Source organism: Xenopus tropicalis, chromosome 1, assembly GCF_000004195.4.
Source record: "Xenopus tropicalis strain Nigerian chromosome 1, UCB_Xtro_10.0, whole genome shotgun sequence".
In the NCBI taxonomy this organism is placed as follows: domain Eukaryota; kingdom Metazoa; phylum Chordata; class Amphibia; order Anura; family Pipidae; genus Xenopus; species Xenopus tropicalis.
The window spans coordinates 161,594,753-161,614,033 of record NC_030677.2 but is presented as its reverse complement, the minus strand read 5'-3'; the positions used below and the strand labels follow the sequence as shown (position 1 = coordinate 161,614,033).

At 37.5% G+C, this 19,281-nt stretch overlaps 1 protein-coding gene across 1 annotated transcript in view; it reads left to right on the top strand.

Moving 5' to 3' along the window:
* kntc1 (kinetochore associated 1) overlaps positions 1–18,782 on the top strand; it is a 95,544-nt gene extending 76,762 nt beyond the window's left edge. Inside the window, exons 53-64 of the mRNA XM_012969013.3 lie at positions 954–1,032; positions 3,031–3,149; positions 3,725–3,860; positions 5,005–5,100; positions 5,484–5,540; positions 5,622–5,676; positions 6,566–6,629; positions 8,918–9,047; positions 9,833–9,922; positions 15,089–15,234; positions 16,673–16,763; positions 18,545–18,782. Of these exons, the coding sequence (XP_012824467.2) occupies positions 954–1,032; positions 3,031–3,149; positions 3,725–3,860; positions 5,005–5,100; positions 5,484–5,540; positions 5,622–5,676; positions 6,566–6,629; positions 8,918–9,047; positions 9,833–9,922; positions 15,089–15,234; positions 16,673–16,763; positions 18,545–18,574 (1,093 nt within the window). The 3' untranslated portion in view covers positions 18,575–18,782. The remainder of the gene's footprint in view (positions 1–953; positions 1,033–3,030; positions 3,150–3,724; positions 3,861–5,004; positions 5,101–5,483; positions 5,541–5,621; positions 5,677–6,565; positions 6,630–8,917; positions 9,048–9,832; positions 9,923–15,088; positions 15,235–16,672; positions 16,764–18,544) is intronic.
* Positions 18,783–19,281: the final 499 nt, after the last annotated feature.

Sequence of the window (19,281 nt, the reverse complement as noted above, 5' to 3'; positions counted from 1 at the left end):
GCACCATTGTTATCCAGTGGAAAATGCCACTGGAAAACTTTTACAAACAAACCCTGCACATTACTAGAGTTGCTCAAGTTCCAGTGGCAGGGAAGCAGAGCAGGGCTGTTTTATTTGTTTATTTATTGTTGAGGCTAATCTCAGTGAGAAACAGCATCACTCTCAAAAGAGGATCAACTTCACAGTACTACATTTGTATTGGAAACTAAATGTTGGACAGGCACTTTCTACAACAGACTTTTGGTTATGTAGTGTATATAGAACCATAATTATACCAGCCATAATTATGTAGTATCCCACATCCACGTTTTAAAACTGACCAACGCCACAGGTTGGAACAACTGGAATAGATGAAAAGGCAGCAAATATACTGTGTGTGCTTTTGTTATTTGTGAATGTCTTAAAGGGGGCCTCTCACCTTAAGAAATAATTCTAAATAGTTTTCTTTTGTGTTTGTCAAGCAAAGTAAACTTTACTTACACTATATAAATTATTTTAATCTTAAATTTTCTTCAGCCTTGGAATTCACAATTGCAGCAAACAGGCAGGCACGTTGTGGACACTGTTATCAAAGCAGGCATTGTATCCTGCCAAAATCTTGTTTCTGTGCCAGTATGGGGGGGACCTGATGCCCATGTCCATGCACTGGTTACAAAATTACATGGTGAGGAGGGTAGGGCAATGTGAGCACAGCAGCAACATCTAAGAAGTCCTGAATTTAAAGTGAAAGTAACCGTGTGCCCCACCTCTATGCCTAAGGCATAGAGACGGGGCAGGCAATATATGACTGACAGCTGGGATTGGGTGTGGTAATAAAAAAATGATTTTGGTTTTCATGTTTAATTTGAAAATGGCTTTTATTATACAGCTTTTTATGTCTGGGTGACAGGTCCACTTTAAAATTATAATCTTTGAGTTTTAAAATATTAAACACCCTTTTTTTTAAATTATAGAGTTATATATTTGCTCCAGCCATACCCTGTGGATTATAGTTCAAGAATGCTTTATGCAATTGCTACATCTGCTACATCTGTAAGTAGACCTAAGAATTGTCTATGCTTATTATTTTATCAGTTCAAACCTTCAGTGAAGCTCTTTTGCCTACCATTATTATGATATAGTCTCAACATTCACAAACCTCAACATTCACATATAGGGTAGAAGGCAAACTAATACGTTATCCTCAAATACATTGGCTATTAAGCTACCAGCTTGGCCCCATCTGACTGAGCCAGCAACTTATTGGCCTTTGTATGGGGGCCTCCAAATTGGCAACTCCACTGACATCTTGCCAAAAGTCAGTGTTGTCAAAGGAGTGAAATATTTGGGAAATGCTCTGAAGAAGTTCTTTGGACAGACTATTTTCCATAAATTGTTTTTGGATATTTCTCCTCTTTCTCCTTATAAGCAGCAGTCAAACGTCCCATGTCCCATCAGCCTATAGACACAATTGCTCCAAGTTATTTTTGCTTATCCACAGAGGAGTGTTAAGAACCCCAAAAGGACTGGCTGTAGAGCACCATGAGCATTTACAGCAATGCTATTTAGGAGTGTAACAAACAAGGGAAAGTTGTGCTAACCACTAAATTTTAAACCACTGGGGGAGGTGCAGTTAGGCTGCGACCACAAAATTCATACAGACAGCAGCAAGAGGTACTCTGCACTCACCTATTATATATATATATATATAATATAATTGAACAGAAGATGGCACCCAGGTACGCAGATCTGCATTTTTAGGTTGGGGTTTGTGACAGGGGCAGCTTTTCTTTTCTTTTTTCTTTTTTTTAGCATAGTACCAAAGGTAAGATTGTATTAATTAATTCAAAATTTGTATTGACTACAATTTAACCATTAGCAGGTCTGGTTTCAAAGGTTAGAACCATTCCTGTACTTAGGGCTAGGGCGAAGCCAGTTTTTTGTGTGCCCTTAGCCTTATGGTTAAAACAGACAGATTCTTGGTCTTTTTAAGGAAACCATGCAACCATTATGTGTTGTTAAAAGCCAGGTAGTCAGAATTTATAAATCAACATTAAACAGATGCTGCTAAGTAATGTAATGTTGCAAAATGTAACAGGTCAGAGGCTGCACCTGGATTGCTGGGATGCCAGATTAAAACATCAGATAGAGGAACATTCAAGTTTTAACTTCAATTTTAGTAAAACAGTATAAAAAATAGAAACCAATTTAAAATGTTTTAATGTTTAGTGTTTTTTAATGGTGGGCATCTAGTGGAAACATATAAGTAGAATCTGTACCCATGGAATAATCGCAAAACCTTACCTTACCTTGTGGGTGGTTTATGGGTACCCAGTAAAGTGCAACTCTAATCCTCTCAGCTCCTCCACTCAGGTATGCAGCTCTGCATTTTTAGGTTGGGGTTTGCGACAGGGCAGCTTTTTAAATTACAACATATGAGATAAGGGAGAGGTGAGGGGGGTCAAGGCAGGCCAGTTAAGGGGGCTTTTATAGCTGGGGGGGTGTATAGTTCTCCTTTATGCTACCAAGATTTGCCCTCCCCTTTAAGCAAAACAGGGATTGTCCCCGATCTGGCCAGTCCTACACTTATTTTATCTGATTCATAAAACATTTTACCAAGGGACTGAGATTTACCTGCAACTTACTTACTTTCAAGGTTAAAACCCCCAGTTTAGTAATGAGCACAACTTTTTGCTATAGTTTATACAGGAGCAGTGGCCAGATCCATGTTGTAGCCCCACCCTTCCCAGATACAGTCAGGTGATCCAAGTAGAGCCAATAAAAGGGCAAATATTTGGGGGTTTTAGCCTTGAAAGCAAGTAAGTTGCAGGTAAAACTCAGTCCCTTTGTTAAATGTGCATTGAAGTAGTAGAATCCTTAATGAATTAGATAAAAGTGAGTATAGAACTGGCAGTTACTGGTTGATCTGTACTGCTACAACAGTTAGGTACCTAGAAAGTTTATGACAGTGTTATGTACATTAGCAGTTATTAAATGAGCTTGGTTACCTGGGTGTTTGCCTCTAAATTCATTATATTTGTTTTGTTACAGCCCATTGGTGATAACCAGTTGACCTATGCTCACAGAAGTCGAGCACTTCAGTGTCTCATCCATTTAGCTGATACAGATATTGTGGTTTCACTCATCAAAAAGCCCATAGATGAAGTAAAGTAAGCAATGCAATAGTTTTCGCTATGGAATTTTATTTCTGTTTCTAAGGCTGTCAGACGAGACATTTAATTTGCAAATGAAAAGGATGGCATGCTCCCTGGTGTAATACATTTGCATAAATGTATTAGGTGAATGTATTACACCACGGAGCACACCCTTCTTTTCATTTGTGATTTTCACAGGTTCCTCTGTATTAATATATTATACTTATACTTTTTAACATTTAACTTGCCCTTAAGCACCCCCTTTTGTTTTATTTTTATTGTTCAGACATTTGCTTTACCAGCTAAGAAATTCATTAAAAAAATACTGCTAATACTGGTGGTCTCCAGCTCAAAAAACATCAAATTGCATTTTCTGGCTGAAAAACTCCCATACCAGAGATAGATGGTATCCATGGGGAGTGGCACAGGTGGTTTCAGGCAGTTATCTGACAGCTTATTTCCACATGGTCTGACACAAGTGTAATAATTCAGCATTTACACTAATAAATAGTGGAGTGCTTCCTCAATAGATATGTATTTCTGCTCTCTTGTAAAACACTTTCTTTTCTAATAACGTGTATTTTTTGCAGATATTATCTTAAATGCTGCATCTATTTGTCTGAGTTTGAATTCTTGAACATCCCATATACTCTTGAATCATTTCATAGCAGTCCAAAAGAGGGAATGATTAAAGGCTTATGGAAAAACCATAGTCATGAACCTAGGGTAAGTATGTCAGCTATCACACACAATTTCACTCAGTTTTCCATTTAGTTGACACATAAGTTTTCTAAACATTAATCCATTAATTGAATTATTGAGGTACAAGATATTATTGTACATGAATAATAATATTCTTATTGGGGCTGGTCAATCTTAAACATCACATGTAATAATTTAAATAGATGGATATGCATAATAGATGATACTGTTGGGCTAGTTAAATAGTATTGTATATACACTTTCTGGAATGCATGAGTTGAAAAACTGTTCTGTACTGCTTTTTCTTTTTTCTTTTATTTTTTTTCAAAAGAGACAAAATAAAAAATTCTCCAATTTAATTTAATTAGTTCAATGAAGGCTTAGATGTGAATATTTCAGTTAGCTAGCTGTTGTTGTAACATTATTTATTTAGATTGCTATCATTAATGTATGTCTCTATCCTTTAATGGTAGGGTTTTGAAAATGGTAGTACAGGTATCAGACCCCTTATCCAAATAAGTCAAAACAGGATTCTGGGAACAAATTCCTTTAGGCTCTTAGAAAAGTCCCATTTACATGGGTTTATCCTATAGACTAATGCTTACCCACTGGGTTTTCAATGCAAAAGCCAGAATAATAGCTGATCAGATTCCCAACTACAGACCGGTTTCGCCCTTCTTGGGGCTCATCAGTGTAGTGCAGGGTTTTCTGATCAGCTTAGGTAGAGCCATGAGTGGGGATTCACGAACAAGCTAAAAGGGTTGAGGAGACCGCCTCATACGTATGCAAATAAGTCAGATACCCCTTATCCAAAAAACCCATTATCCAGAAAGTTCTGAATTACAGAAAGGCCATCTCCCATAGACTCCGTTTTAATCAAAGAATTCACATTTTTGAAAATGATTGCCTTTTTCTCTGTAATAATAAAACAATACCTGTACTTGATCCCAACTAAGATATAATTAATTCTTATTGGAGCCAAAACAATCCTTTTGGGTTTATTTAATGTTTAAATGATTTTTTTTAATAGACTAAAGGTAGGAGATCTGAATTACGGAAAGACCCAAGGTCCCGGGCATTCTGGATAATGGGTCCCATACCTGTACTGTAATATGCTTGAATTGTATTTGAAAAACTTTATTGCCTAACCCAGTATATTGTTTTCCAGGCTGTGAAATTAGTAACCGAACTTAGTTTGGAATACAAAGTATATGATCCTCAGCTCTGGGGTGGATTACTGCAAAAAATACTTGGATTTAACTTAGTGAGTGCATTATAATTTTTTTTCTGTCAAGTTCAACCCTTCCAAAGTGAACCCAGCACACACAAACCTATACTGACCTATCTATACACTAACATACGTAAACCATATATACCAACATCAATTCTAACTGTAGATTTTAGTATCACAATAGCCTTGGTTGTTATGCTTGTTCAAGAAATCATACAAGTGCCCCTTTAGGCTGATGCCAGCGTGGCGTTTGGCGTATATTTTCGGCAAGCCGAAAATAGCGCCATGCGCCTCCTACCTGTGCCTGTTTTTTATTTTTCATTTTCATCTCTGTTTTGTGCCCTGCTTTTCTTTTTTATGTTGTTATGCAATTTCCACTTACAATAATATCCTTGCCACCACCTATTCTTTTTTAGATGCATTATCTCAGAAAAGTTCTAGTAGCAATCTCTGGTGTGCATTGTCTCTGGGAGGTATGTATATTTGTATTTATGCAGCATTTGTTATATAATATTCATAATTAAAGTATTTGAATATTTTACACCTTTTTGTAGATACCCAACTTCAGCAGAGCTTGGCGAAGTGCCATTCTGTCACCTTTTATAACAGGTACATTGCTGATTTTGGTATACAGCTGTTCTTTATTTTACCTTAATAATTCTCTTAAAATATTTGCATGCCCTATAGGTTAAATGTGCCCTGATGACTGTTTTCTTATGACTAGTATACCCCATCATATAAAATAAGCTGCTTTAGCCCTATATAAATTAATGCTTGTTTCCTGGTTACCGATTTCACTTACTTAGTTAACTTTTGTGTATACTGTCAGCATTGAACACATCTTCCCCTGTAATAATAAAGCCAAATATCCAATAGGACAGGATATTGCTCATAAAAATATATGGATTTCTGTATAGCAAAGGAAAAGGGCTGCTGAGCTAGCATAGAGGAGAACATAATAGATCTGGGTGAGCAGAAGGTGGTAAAAGAAAAAGCAGATAATTAACGTTTGAAATGGGAACAGAATTATGGTGGGGGAAAAGAATCAGAAATCATAAGGCAAGAAGAAAGAGAAGAGTGAAATGCAAAAGGTGGACAGCAGATGGAGTTGGTAATAAAATAAAGAACAAGCAGTACAATGAGTTGTGGGAGAGGAGAGGGTGGGGTAGAGATAGATTCTGTAATTCTTGTTTAGGCTTAATATGATTGAGAAAGCTTATAGCAGAAGGGATGCTAGGGTGAGAAGAGTGAGCAAAATGAATATTTAGACAAATAGTGGGTTTCAGAGCATAACATAATATTAAAGTGTTTAAGGGGAGAAACAATAGGTAATGTGAAGAGAGCTGGGGAATGGAAGTGAAATATAAAGAGATGGAATAGAGAAACAGAAGAGGAAGACAAAGATATAAGATCATAAAAGATAAAGGGAGCAGAGTAGAAATCTTCAAACAGCAAAAAATGGGTTGTGCTTTAAGCTCTATACTATTTTTTTTTTTAGCATCCTGCCCCCCAAGCCCCTCTCAGATGGAAGAATGCTATGAGTGTTTTGTTGTTCTACTTAAGTAAGTGATAAACAATATGCATTTTTTATACTACAGTTTTAAAAAAAATCACTATATATATATATATATATATATATATATATATATATATATATTCACCAAAGAAAAATTGAACTGCTAGTTTTTTTTCTGGGTGCAAAAGGACTTAGCCCGTTGTCACAGGCTCACATACAAAAATACACAAAAAAGTCCTGCACTCCCAAAGCTTTATTGTTAAAAACACATAGAAAAATAGGCAATGTTTCAGAGCTTCATGCTCCTTTCTAAAGCTATATGTAATACAATGTATAGCCACACTTTTTATATTTCTTGCTCCACCCCCCTTCCAAACCTTAGATGGATACCCAATATTAACCCTTTACACATGAGATTTTTACAAAACACATAATCCCCAATTTCTTTTGTATATATACATTCCTGAATTCCCATCCACAATACCAGAATCTCTTTAAATAAATCCAGTCAGATTGTATTCACAATTCATACCTTTAGGCTGAAGCGTTTGTAAAGTATGTATCCAGAATTTTTCTTGATTTATTAATACGGAATCCTGTTGCCCCCTCTTCCCAGAGGGGGCCCAGCTTCTATCACTAAAAATCAGCAATTGAATGTTTATGTTTATAAAAATTAGCTAGTACTGGTAGTTTCAAATTATTATTTCTAATGGTGGATTTATGCTGACTAATCCTGTCCTTAATACTCTGTGTGGTCTCTCCCACATAAAGTAGCCCACAAGGGCACTTTATGAGGTAAACCGCATATACAGTGAGACATGTATAACAACCATTAATATTGTATCATTTCCCAGAATAAAGATGTGTAATATATGATGTTCTAATTGCATGGGAACACTGCTTGCATTGTAAACATGGGAACATTCCATTACGTACAGGGGCTAATGTTTCAGTAAGGAAATCAAATTAGTTCCAAGATCTGCCCTTACAAGACGGTCCCGTAGATTTCGGGGTCGTTAGAGTACACAAATATTTCCTCAGAGAAATTCCTAAAAGTATTTGCATGTCCTGGGGGACATTGGATCCCATTGCAGTGCCCTTTAGTTAAATGTACCACTGATACCTGAAACATGAAAAGTTGTTAAGGAGGACCAACTGCAACAAATCCAATATTAATTTCTGTTGATCTCCTGTATAGTTGGAGCTCTGGAGGGCCCAGTGTACAGCCTCTACCCTCAACTCATGGGGAATGGAGGTATATAAGCTCGAAACACATCCAGAGCTGCCAAAACCACTGGTTTTGTCCCAAGCGACATTTTCAATGTCTGTTTCAGAAAATCTGAAGGATCTTTTATGTATGATTTACCCTTAGAGGCCAAAGGAGCCAATAAATTATCAAAAAAAGTTGCTGATGGTGCCAAAACTAAACCTACACTAGCCACGATTGGCCGTCCCTGAGGACAGTCCAATCGCTTGTGCACTTTAGGTAAAACATAAAAACAGGCATAACTAGCAAAATCATGTATAAATTCATGTCTAATACCCCCAACTCCTTATAATGTTGTAGTAATGCTTGAAGTTGTTCCAAAGTTATTCTCAGTGGGAACTGAATATAATTGCTGATATATTCTCCCATTATCTTATCTAATGATCATTATTGGTAATATGTAAGAACTCACGTGCACCTCTGACCAAAGTGGAATGCTAGTGGCTTCCACATCAGTGTAGGCAAATGTAGTAAGCTCCTGATGCTCGAATTGGTTCCAGCGTTTTATGAAAAAAAGTGATTATATCATGGTAATTAAGTGACAATTGAGTTACTGTAATACATATGAGCAGTTATATTCAGTTTTTTTCTTTACTGGATTATACCACTTGGAATAATTTTGAATTCCCCCACTCAGTCTCTAAATCTGTGCTTGTCGTTAATTGTATTTAAAGGAAAAGAAAAGGCGTTTTGGCATTTTATTGCCAATAGATTAGGCACAACAGTGCAAGCAAGTAGCTATGTTTATTCTTTAGAAAGCTTTGCCATACCTGAGAAGACAGCCCTAGAAGCTTCTTATGTTTATTTATGATAGCAGCTGCCACTTTAGCTTGGTCTCAGTAACCTCTGTACTGCAGCTCTGCCTGCTAGTAGCTCAGATTACAGCAGAGAGGGGAGGGGGAGGACAGAGAAGGAAGAGGGAGAGAAAGAGATGAGCAAGTTGTGCAGACTCGTGCCATGCCCTGAAGAATTTTTGTGAGAGAAGGAAGGCTGATACAGAAGAACATGTGTACATAAAAGAAGTAAAAAACATCCTGTGTTAAGTATATTTTCTGTGTATTTTTTAGGTGCCCTGTGTTAGCTGATCTAGATGTTGTTGGCATTGCCAAGCAGTATGCACAGATTGATCTTCCAGCCTTTACTTTGGGGTGCCTTCTGTTAATTCCCCACATGGAAAAGAGGGAGCAACAAATACAGGTAATTCTCGAGAAAACATTTTACGTCTCCCTGTATTCAAAGAAACAGATTCACAGCAAACATCCACACAATGCAACTCCTTTCTATTTTCTCTTTAGACACCTACATGCTTTCCTCGATCCAGTGGCATAACTATAGAAGAAGCAGACCCCGTGGTCACAGGGCGGCCTGGGGGTACAAGTCTGCTTCCTCTACAGTTGTATAATTTCCCCCACTCCAGCCACCCTCTTACCTGACAGCGGCCGGGGAGCAGGGGATGCAGGCGAGTGGGGGGTGGGGCCAGGAAGGGGTGGATGTGCGCTCTGGGCCCTCAAAGGATTCTTCTGCATGGGGGCCCAGTGCCATGTAGGTACACCACATCTGGAGAGAGCTCCCCGTGTGAGTGTCCATGTTTGGTCACTTGCATGCACATAATGAGAGAGTCTCTGGACTTGATTGTTATGCACATGTGTGTGACGTAGTGTATTCATATAATATGAGAGCTGGGACTCTACTAGAAAGTATTCACATTCTTAGAGTCCCAGTGCAGACAGCATACAGTAGCTAGGTGCATTCTCTAATACAGGCCTTCCCGACTGATGTCTGGCTAAAAATTGATGGAAAAAAAAAGTTGATTGAACTGGCTTGATTTTTCGTCGCTCCGACTTTTTCTATCCCTTCATTGCGATGTAATCTTTTGGTCCAAAGTGGGCATGTTGAGGGAGAGATTCGCTTGTTTGCCGACCTCACCGTTATATTCATTTGTTTCCTACAGCTTCATTTTTGTGTTTTTTTTTATGTTCTAGGGTTTCCTGTCTACATGTAATCCAGAAACTGTTTTACAGCAAGTAGCTGACTGCATGAACACTGGTGAAGTGGCTGGCTTTGCTTCTCAGGTAGCATTTAAACTAAGCAAAGTATTCTAGTATCACTTCTCTGTAAACAGCATTACAGACACATACTGTCTGTGTTTACTGTGGCAGTACAGCTTGATGCTGGACATTTCTCACTATACATGGTTGCTATGGTTGTACACAATGGAGCAGCACCTATTTTCATATTTAGCTTTGCAGCTGCACATGGCTTTTTAAAAAAAAAAAAAAAAAATATATATATATATATATATATATATATATATATTATATTTATTTATCTCGGGCCAGGGAAGAGAGAAGATTAAAGTAGGCACAGCTAAATATTTTGGCACTGTATTAGGACAATATTAATCAGTATGCACTAGAGCAGTGCTGTCCAACTTCTGTGGTACAGAGGGCTGGAATTTTCTGGCCTACATGGTGGAGGGCCAATAATGGAAGCCAGTTTTGACCACTCACCTTTTTTAAACCGCACCCACTTTAAACTACACCCATGTTATCACAAGAGCTTTTAAGACTATACCCACATTAATGGTGGCAACACAGCAAAAACCCAATGGTTGGTGCTTACTAAAGGGATATTACCCTTCATTCATATGTGATAGAATAATATTACTTATTATCATATTAAGACATACGCTTAAATCCATATGCCTCCTCCTCTGTGCATAGCACAGCAACCCCCAGCATATAATTACACACCTTAGGGACCATATAATGACTATTTCCAAATGCTAACAAACTTCCAGAACAAACCCCTGGCAGGTTCACCTCCCACAGGCAGCATAGGGCAGGCAGAGTAAGGCACACTCAGGCAACATAAGGAAAGGCAGAGTATGGAACACACAGGCTGCATAAGGAAAGGCAGAGTATGGCACACACAGGCAGCATAGGGAAGGCAGAGTATGGCACACACAGACAGCATAGGGGAGGCATAGGGATGTGTCAGAGGGAATGTCTGAGGTGTGAACAGGTGAACAATGTGGGTGATTACAGCCTGAGCCTGAGGTGTGAACAATGCAGGGGGTAAACAATGCAAGGATTAAAGATTGTGAACAGTACATGGGATTACATGATTAAACAATACAGCCTGAATCTGAGGTGTGAGCAATACAGGGGGCCAGTTTATCTCAGTACTGATACCATTTAAATCTTACTCAAAGGTAAGCCATCAAAGCAGCCAGACAGGTGGGGGGCTGCCAGTTGGACAGCCCTGCACTAGAGTATAGAGCATTAAATGAAAACTGGCAATGGCTAAAGTGAGATAGGAACAGAGAGAATTTGGAGCTCAGAAGAGGAAAGGAGGAGAATCTAGAGGGTATAATTAATACCCCTCTAGAGAGAAAAGAAAACTGGGAAGAGAATGTCAAATATAAGGTTATGGGTGTACTGGAGAAAAGGGTAAAGAATAGAAAGACATAGTGCAATAGGATTGCACTAAAATAATTAATAAAACCCCAAAAATAATTTTTTGCCTAATAAAAGAAGACATAATTCTAAGCAACTTTCCAATATCAATTTGTTAAAAATGATTAGTGCTTTAAAAGTTATTTGTAAATGTAATTGTTATAGAGAGCAGCATTTGCTGAACTCCTGGTTGTTACCTTTTAAACAATGTTGCAAGTGCCAGGCTCCTCCAGCAAGTCAGGGCTATCCGTCTGCTGCCTTGTGTTACATTGTTCAAACGCCAGAGCCACCAGGGCAGAAAATAGAAAGGACAGACAGACTCTGCTTTTAATAGCAATTATATACACAAATAACTAAAAAAAATGATTACCTAACAAGTACAGTTGCTTTAGATTGATTTATACTAGATAATGAATGTATATTGCAAAGTTTCTTCAAATTAAAGCGGACCTGTCACCCAGACATAAAAACCTGTATAATAAAAGCCCTTTTCAATTTAAACATGTAACCCAAAGTCATTTTTTTATTAACATATCTATACCCACTATATAAGCATTTAAAAGTCCCAGCTGTCAATCATATATTGCCTGACCAGCCTCTATGCCTAAGGTTACTTTCAATTCAGAACTTCTTAGATGTTGCTGCACTCCTCAAATTCCCCCTCCCTCCTCACCATCTAATTGTGTAACCAGTGCATGGATATGGGTATCAGGTCCCCCCATACTGGCACAGAAACAAGATTTTGGCAGGATGCACAGCTTGCCTTAATAACAGTGTCCACAAAATGGAGCCTGCCTGTTTTCTGCAATTGTGAATTCCAAGGCTAAAGGAAATAAGTTTAAAATAATTTATATAGTGTAAGTGAAGTTTATTTTGCTTGACAATCACAATAGAAAACTATTTGTAATTATTTCTTAGGGTGACAGGTCCCCTTTAACTTTTCTTTTATTAGGCAAAAATATATTTTTTGGGTTGGCATGTCCTTTAAGTAAATATACAGGTGTGGCTTGAAAAGGGAAACATGGTCATGCCAGAAACTTTTCCTGTTTGGTCAACCCTCTGGCATTTAGGTCCTATATAGACCACACTATATAAATCTAAAATTCTCAAACTAAAGGGGCATCGCTAATGTTGTATTTAAACTCTGAAAGAGAAAGCTCTAATTTCTGCCCCTTATATAGCCATTAAAGAAAACAGCTTTTCTACCACTATGAAAATTACATTTTTAACAGAGGTTTGGAGGCCTCTGCAGTGTCCCAAGATTTTACCATATCAGTTCAAAAGAACATAATTAAGAAGATAAAAGCCAACATTTAAACATTAAACTTTAAAGGACATGGAAAGGCAAAGTCACTTGGGGGTGCCAAAATGTTAGGCTCCCCCAAGTGACTTTAATTGCCTACCTTTTACCCCAGGCTGGTGCCCCTGCTGGGAAAGAACAGCACCAGCCTGGGGTAGCTGCAGTGCTTCCTTCTTCCTGGTTCGCGAGCGCGCGCATGCGCACTAGATTGAAAAAGCCGAACTTTAACAGAGAAGTCGGCTTTTCACTCTACTGCGCATGCGCCTATCGTATAGTCGCAGCTAAACCAAGCAGGAAGCACAATCGCTCCTAACAGGGGCACCAGTCCGGGGTAAAAGGTAAGCGATTAAAGTCACTTGGGGGTGCCTAACATTTTGGCACCCCCAAGTGACTTTGCCTTTCCTTGTCCTTTAAAATGTACATTATGTAAGGATGCATTGATTTAACATATTTGTACACAATGCATTTTTTTAGAGGGGGATCTTTGAACAAATGATGACATCCCTTTAAACCAGGGATCTGTATCATTAGTTAATTATGAATCTGCTTGCTACATCAATTTTTATGCAGCCATGCCATTACCAATGTTTATGAAACCTAGATTATAACTATACTATTTATATATAATTATATTAAAACTCCATGGTAATTCATGGCTGATTTATGATAAAGCTGGCAAACATTTCATTGGACAAAGCCTACTTGGGCCTTAATGCATGCACTCTTGCCGCCATGCCGTTAACGATGTTTATGAAATTTAGATTATTATATTATCTATATATTATTGTATTTAACCTCTATGGTAACTGGACAGTTTATTAGACCACAGCTGGCAAACATTTCATTGGACAAACCCTACTCTGGTCCATAATGCATTTTGTTAAACACCCCTGCTCATATTGCTCATGCAATACCAATATTTTTTATGCTTGCTGCCCCACTGGGATATTTTGATTGTATCAGGGCTGTGGAGTCGGTAGATAAATTCTACGACTCCAACTCCGACTCCTCAGTTTCTGATACTTCCGACTCCGACTCCACGACTCCGACTCCTCTGTTTTTAATATTCTAATGTATTTTATACATTCATACAGTCAATGAAAAGCATGCTTAATGGTCACTCAACGTGTTTGTTTATGCACTGCGTGCATTGGGCTTTATTCTTATAGCAGAGAAGTAATTATGAATGTTTGTGAATTGGGACATTTAAACTTGCTTTATTTTTTTTTTTTATTCCCATTTAAATTCAGTAGGAGTCGGAGTCGGTTCATTTTTTGCCGACTCAGAATCCAGGTACCCAAAATTGCCTCCGACTCCAACTCCACAGCCCTGGATTGTATACCTGTGCAGTTTATTTATGCTAGGAGTGTAGATTGAATTCTATTACTGCAGTGCTAGAATAAAAGGACCCTTTTAACTTGTGTAGCTGTCTAAAATACTAAAAGTTTCTCTATATTCATATATAGTTATGAGACCTGTTATCCATGACCTGAAGTTTTCCAGATAAAGTGTCTTTCTGTTATTGGACCACTATACCTTTTCTACTTAAAAATAATGTAAACATTAATTAAGCCTGATAGGATTGTTTTGCCATTAATATAGATTCATACAGCTTCACCATCAAGTACAAGGTACTGTTTTATTATTACAGGTATAGAACCTGTTATCCAGAATGCTAGGGACCAAGGGTATTCCGGATAAGGGGTCTTGCCGTAATTTGGATCTTCATACCTTAAGTCTACTAGAAAAATCAATAAAACATTTTATTTATAATTAAACCCAATAGGATTATTTTGAATCCAGTAAGGATTAATAATATCTTAGTTGGGATCAAATACAAAGCACTGTTTTATTTTTGCATAGAAAAAGGAAATCAATTGTAAAAATCGGAATTATTTGATTAAAATGGAGTCTATGGGAGACAGGCTTTCTGGATATCAGGTTTCCGGATAAGTAAATAATTACTGATTAAAATGGAGTGGGAGACAGCCTTCCCGTAATGTAAACCTAAATAGTTTATTTAATGGGAGCTTTACTTCAACACTTACAGTATTATATTACTGTATAGTTGGTATAATCAACTGATCGCACAGGTCACCAAATAAATTGATAAGATTAAATTGATACCATTCATAGACTTAACTAGGAATTTATTAAAACATAACATTTAATAAAGACAGCTTGAAATCAGTGTTTTAACAAAGCAGCATTTCTCTTCTATTAAAATAAATGAAATGATTTACATGAATAGTATAAGGGGTTATTGAATACTTGTGACTAATTAATTAGATAATTATTGAGTGTCCTTCCAAAGATGTGAATGTTGTATGCACAAGGGAAAAATACTGTGAACACTTAAAAAGAAACACAAAGTGGGTGCATATCATTTCCCTTAAATTATAGAAAGCATAGCATCTGTGCAAAATTGCTAATCTTTATAACTTTACTTGCTTAGCTAAAAAACATTTTTCCATTTACAGATAAGAGACCTGATATTAAACAACATAATTGAGAAACAGCAGATTGAAAGGTTTGTGAAAACAAAGTACTTCAGTATGTTGAAACGCCAGGCAATACAGTCCGACAGAGTGAGATCTATTGCAGAATGCCTTGCAAACACACATTGGTAGGTTAACTAAATGATTATGTAACTCTATATTTAAGACATACATTTATTTATATGTATACAATTAGTGTGACTTTTACAGCAATCTAGTTCTACAGGCACCTGATAACTTTTTTTTTTTTATTAAATTCATCTCCATAGACTATATTAAAGAGAACCTGCTGTTGTGTGTGTGTATGTATATGTATATATATAAAACAGATATGGAAACTGCCGGCACTCACGAAACCAAAAACACTGATCGCCCGGGTGCAGAATTCAAAAACAGTATACACGGATAAACTCATTAGAAGCCGCGCTCACCTAAATATATATATATATATATATACTATACACATTACCCCAGCACTCCATTATATAGCTTTAAGAGAAAATTAAAAACCAATTTTGCACACACTGAAGGAAAAATGTCTGCATTTTAGTGAAAAGAGACACGTTTAGTTACACGGTTTGAACAAAGCATGCATAAGCTGACGCGCCCCGTCAAGGCAGTGTCCTTGCGTCAGTCCTAACCTAGCAAAAAAAAAAAAAAAAAAAAAGAGAGACTATATTTTTTGGGGGGGGAGAAAGACCGTACCTGCTTTTCTCTTTATATGGCATGACCTATTCCAAACATGACCTGGCCAAACATTTTTTGGAACTGGGCCACAGATTACCAACGTTTAGGTATATTGCAATTGGTCACGTGCCCATGCCCAAACGTGGGGGCGATAGATCCAGGTTACTCCTTCAGCGTGAAGCGTTTTGGATTAAAAAGCTGGATACCTTGTCACCAAGAGGACTTAATGAATATTGCTCTCTCAATTGTTTTTTAGCCATTAGATGAAGTGGAGTTTAATAAATATTTTTAAGTATTTTTTGAGTGATTTGATATAATTAATTATGTATGTTTTATTGCTTATGTATGTGACTTACCTACTTCCTCTGGGATCAGCATGGTTTATGCAGGTCTGGGGGTGTGGGGTTTTGGCAGTGATGCGATTCTTGTGGGAGGGGTTTGTTTTGTCTATATAAAACTTATCATTGTGGGTAAATCTTTTGGGGTTTAACATCGTGAACAAGGCCCTAGACCAGGACCGAAACGTTGATGTTTTTAATTATGTAGTAATTCACCAATAAAAAATTGAAGTAAGCTGGAGTACACATAATTACGACGAATGGATACGTGTTACAACCATATGCAGCACCCGCGTTTCTTGCTAATGTGAACTTTACATGGGAGTGCGGACCCTTTGGTATAATATATATATATATATATTTATTTCTATGCATAAATTAAATGATCATCTGACTTATACTATTTGCTTCCAGTAAAATAAGTGGACGGCGAAACTGCTTATTAGATGTGCATGTGCAATACATAATTGCAAGAAAACAACCTTTAGTATAGCATATTGGCACCAAGCATTTTTTAAATTAATAAATTTTTTTTTTTAAGTTGGGATGAAGCTGCTGACCTTGTAAAAGAGTATCTTAAGCGCCATGGACAACTAATCCCAAAGAATGCAAATTCTGCTGAAACTGTAAAGGTACACATATGACTAACATTACCTTCTGCAACTGTTCTCATGAAATATTTATATTGTAAATGTTCTCTTATCTAGAGCTTCAATTCAGCTCTAACCACTTTGGTTTATTTTGTAAAATCATTTACTTTTTTTTACTGCCAGCTGCTTTTGATCATCAGTTCACTCTAGCTGCAACACACCTCTGTCCAACTTCTGTGGTACCAAGGGCCGGAATTTTTCTGGCCTACATGGTGGAGGGACGATAATGAAAGCCAGTTTTGACCATTCCCCTTTTTTAAACCACACCACACGAGCTTTTAAGACCATACCCACACTAATGGTGGTAGCACAGCAAAAACCCAAATGGTTGGTGCTCACTGTAGGGATATCACCCTTCATTCATATGTGAAAGAATTATATTATGTCATATTAAGACATACCCTTAAATACATATGCCTTCCCTGTGAATAGCACAGCAACCCCCAGCACAAAATTACACACCTTTCTATGCCATAATATGCCTGCCCTATGCTGCCTGCGTGTACTATACTCTGCCTTCCCTATTCTGCCTGTGTGTGCCATACTCTGCCTGCCCTATGCTGCCTGTGTGTGCCATACTCTGCCTGCCCTATGCTGCCTGTGTGTGCCATACTCTGCCTGCCCTATGCTGCCTGTGTGTGCCATACTCTGCCTGTCCTAGGCTGCTTTGTGTGCATAGGGCAGGCAGTACATACAGTGACACAATGTCTGAGGTGTGAGCAGGTGAACAATGTGGGGGTTTACAGTCTGAGCCTGAGGTGTGAACCATGCAGGGGGTGGGGGCAATGCAGGGACTAAAAGGTCTGAACAACACAGGGGATTACATGTTTAAACAATACAGGGCCTTACAGACTGAATCTGAGGTGTGAACAATGCAGGGGGCAGTTAATCTCAGTAATGATACAATTTAAAGCTTACACAAAGGTAAGCAGTCACAGCAGCCAGACAGGTGGGGGACCACGGGCCTGATGTGGGCCACCAGTTAAACAGCACTGTTTTAACATATTGGGACAGATTTATGAAAATGTGAGTTTAGAGCTTAATGCATAAAAACTAACCCACATTCTATCCATTCCTATGGGATTTTTAGAAGCATATTAAATGGTGAACTCTAACTTTACCCCATTTGATAAATACACTTCTAAAAATGTCATAGGAATGAATAGAACATGGGTGAGTTTTAGGTATTATGCTTTAAACTCACTTTGATAAATCTTTTCATTAGATTTTTATATAACAAGCTTAGCTTTAATGTACAGAATCTAATCTGTAAATTTTCTTCAGCTGAAACCAACATTTATAGTAAAATGCATGAAATGTTAAAAAAAGGAAACATTTCTTTGTATTGTGGGGTTTTTTTGGGGTTTTTTTTTATAGAAAACATGGTGAAAATTAGCAAAAATGCATCATTAACCTATGTACCTATGTTCCTTGCCCAGATAAGACCCTGAAAACAGTGTGTGTTTACAGGGTGTATATAGACATTATACTACAAAATAGTAAACATATTTGCTACAGTCACACAACACAGATTTCATGTTAATTTTGGCAGTGGAGTCATTGCGTTATTAGAATCTTAAAATTTCAGTTTACCTTAGCAGAATAGAAGTATTGTCCCCGCTTCAATAAAAAGTGAAATAGAAACCCTATACATTGGTAAAGTTTCCCTTTTTAACAACCATGAGTAATACCAAGGCATTGTTTATTCATCATTTTCTCCAGATGCTTTTGTTTTATTCATATAATGTTTTTTTCCCCAACAGGCCTTTTTAAACGATCATACAAATATATGAACAAGAGCGTTGCTGGTTAGTCTTCCTGTGGCAAGATGGCCCAAAATACTACTAATGTTACATATTACTTGCATTTATTTAAATGTATGTCTTTTTAATGTTTATTCTTGTGTCCAAACTATTTCCTATGAATAAATGAAAATAAGACCTATGGTATTTAAAATAAATTGAAATGTTTGTGCTAATAAAATGTATAAATATATATGGAGTTAACTACTGTTGCTGATGCAGAGTACATTATCAACTTAAAGGAGGAGGAAAGACATATTGGCATTTTAATGCCAAAAGATTTGCCACATTACTGCCACCTAGAACAATATATTTATTCTGCAGAAAGCTTTATCATACTTGAGTAAACAGCCCTAGAAGCTCCCTCTGTTTGTTTAAGATAGCATCTGCCATTTTAGCTTCATCTCAGTAGCTTCCATGCTGCAGCTCTATTTGCTGATAGCTCAGATTACACAGCACAGTTGGGAGGGGGAGCGAGGGGTGATGGGAGGGGGAGGAGGAAAAGGGAGGGAGTACATTGAGCAGACTTGTGCCTTGCCCTGAAAGGGTTTTCTGAGAGAGGAAGAAGAACATGTATACACAAAAGAAGACAAGGTATCCTGTGTTTCTATTCATAGAGGACTCAGTGCAGCTTTTTTGTAAGTGCTTATGGCTGTATTTGCATAGACCTTTCTGATAAAGCCTTTCCTTCTCCTTTA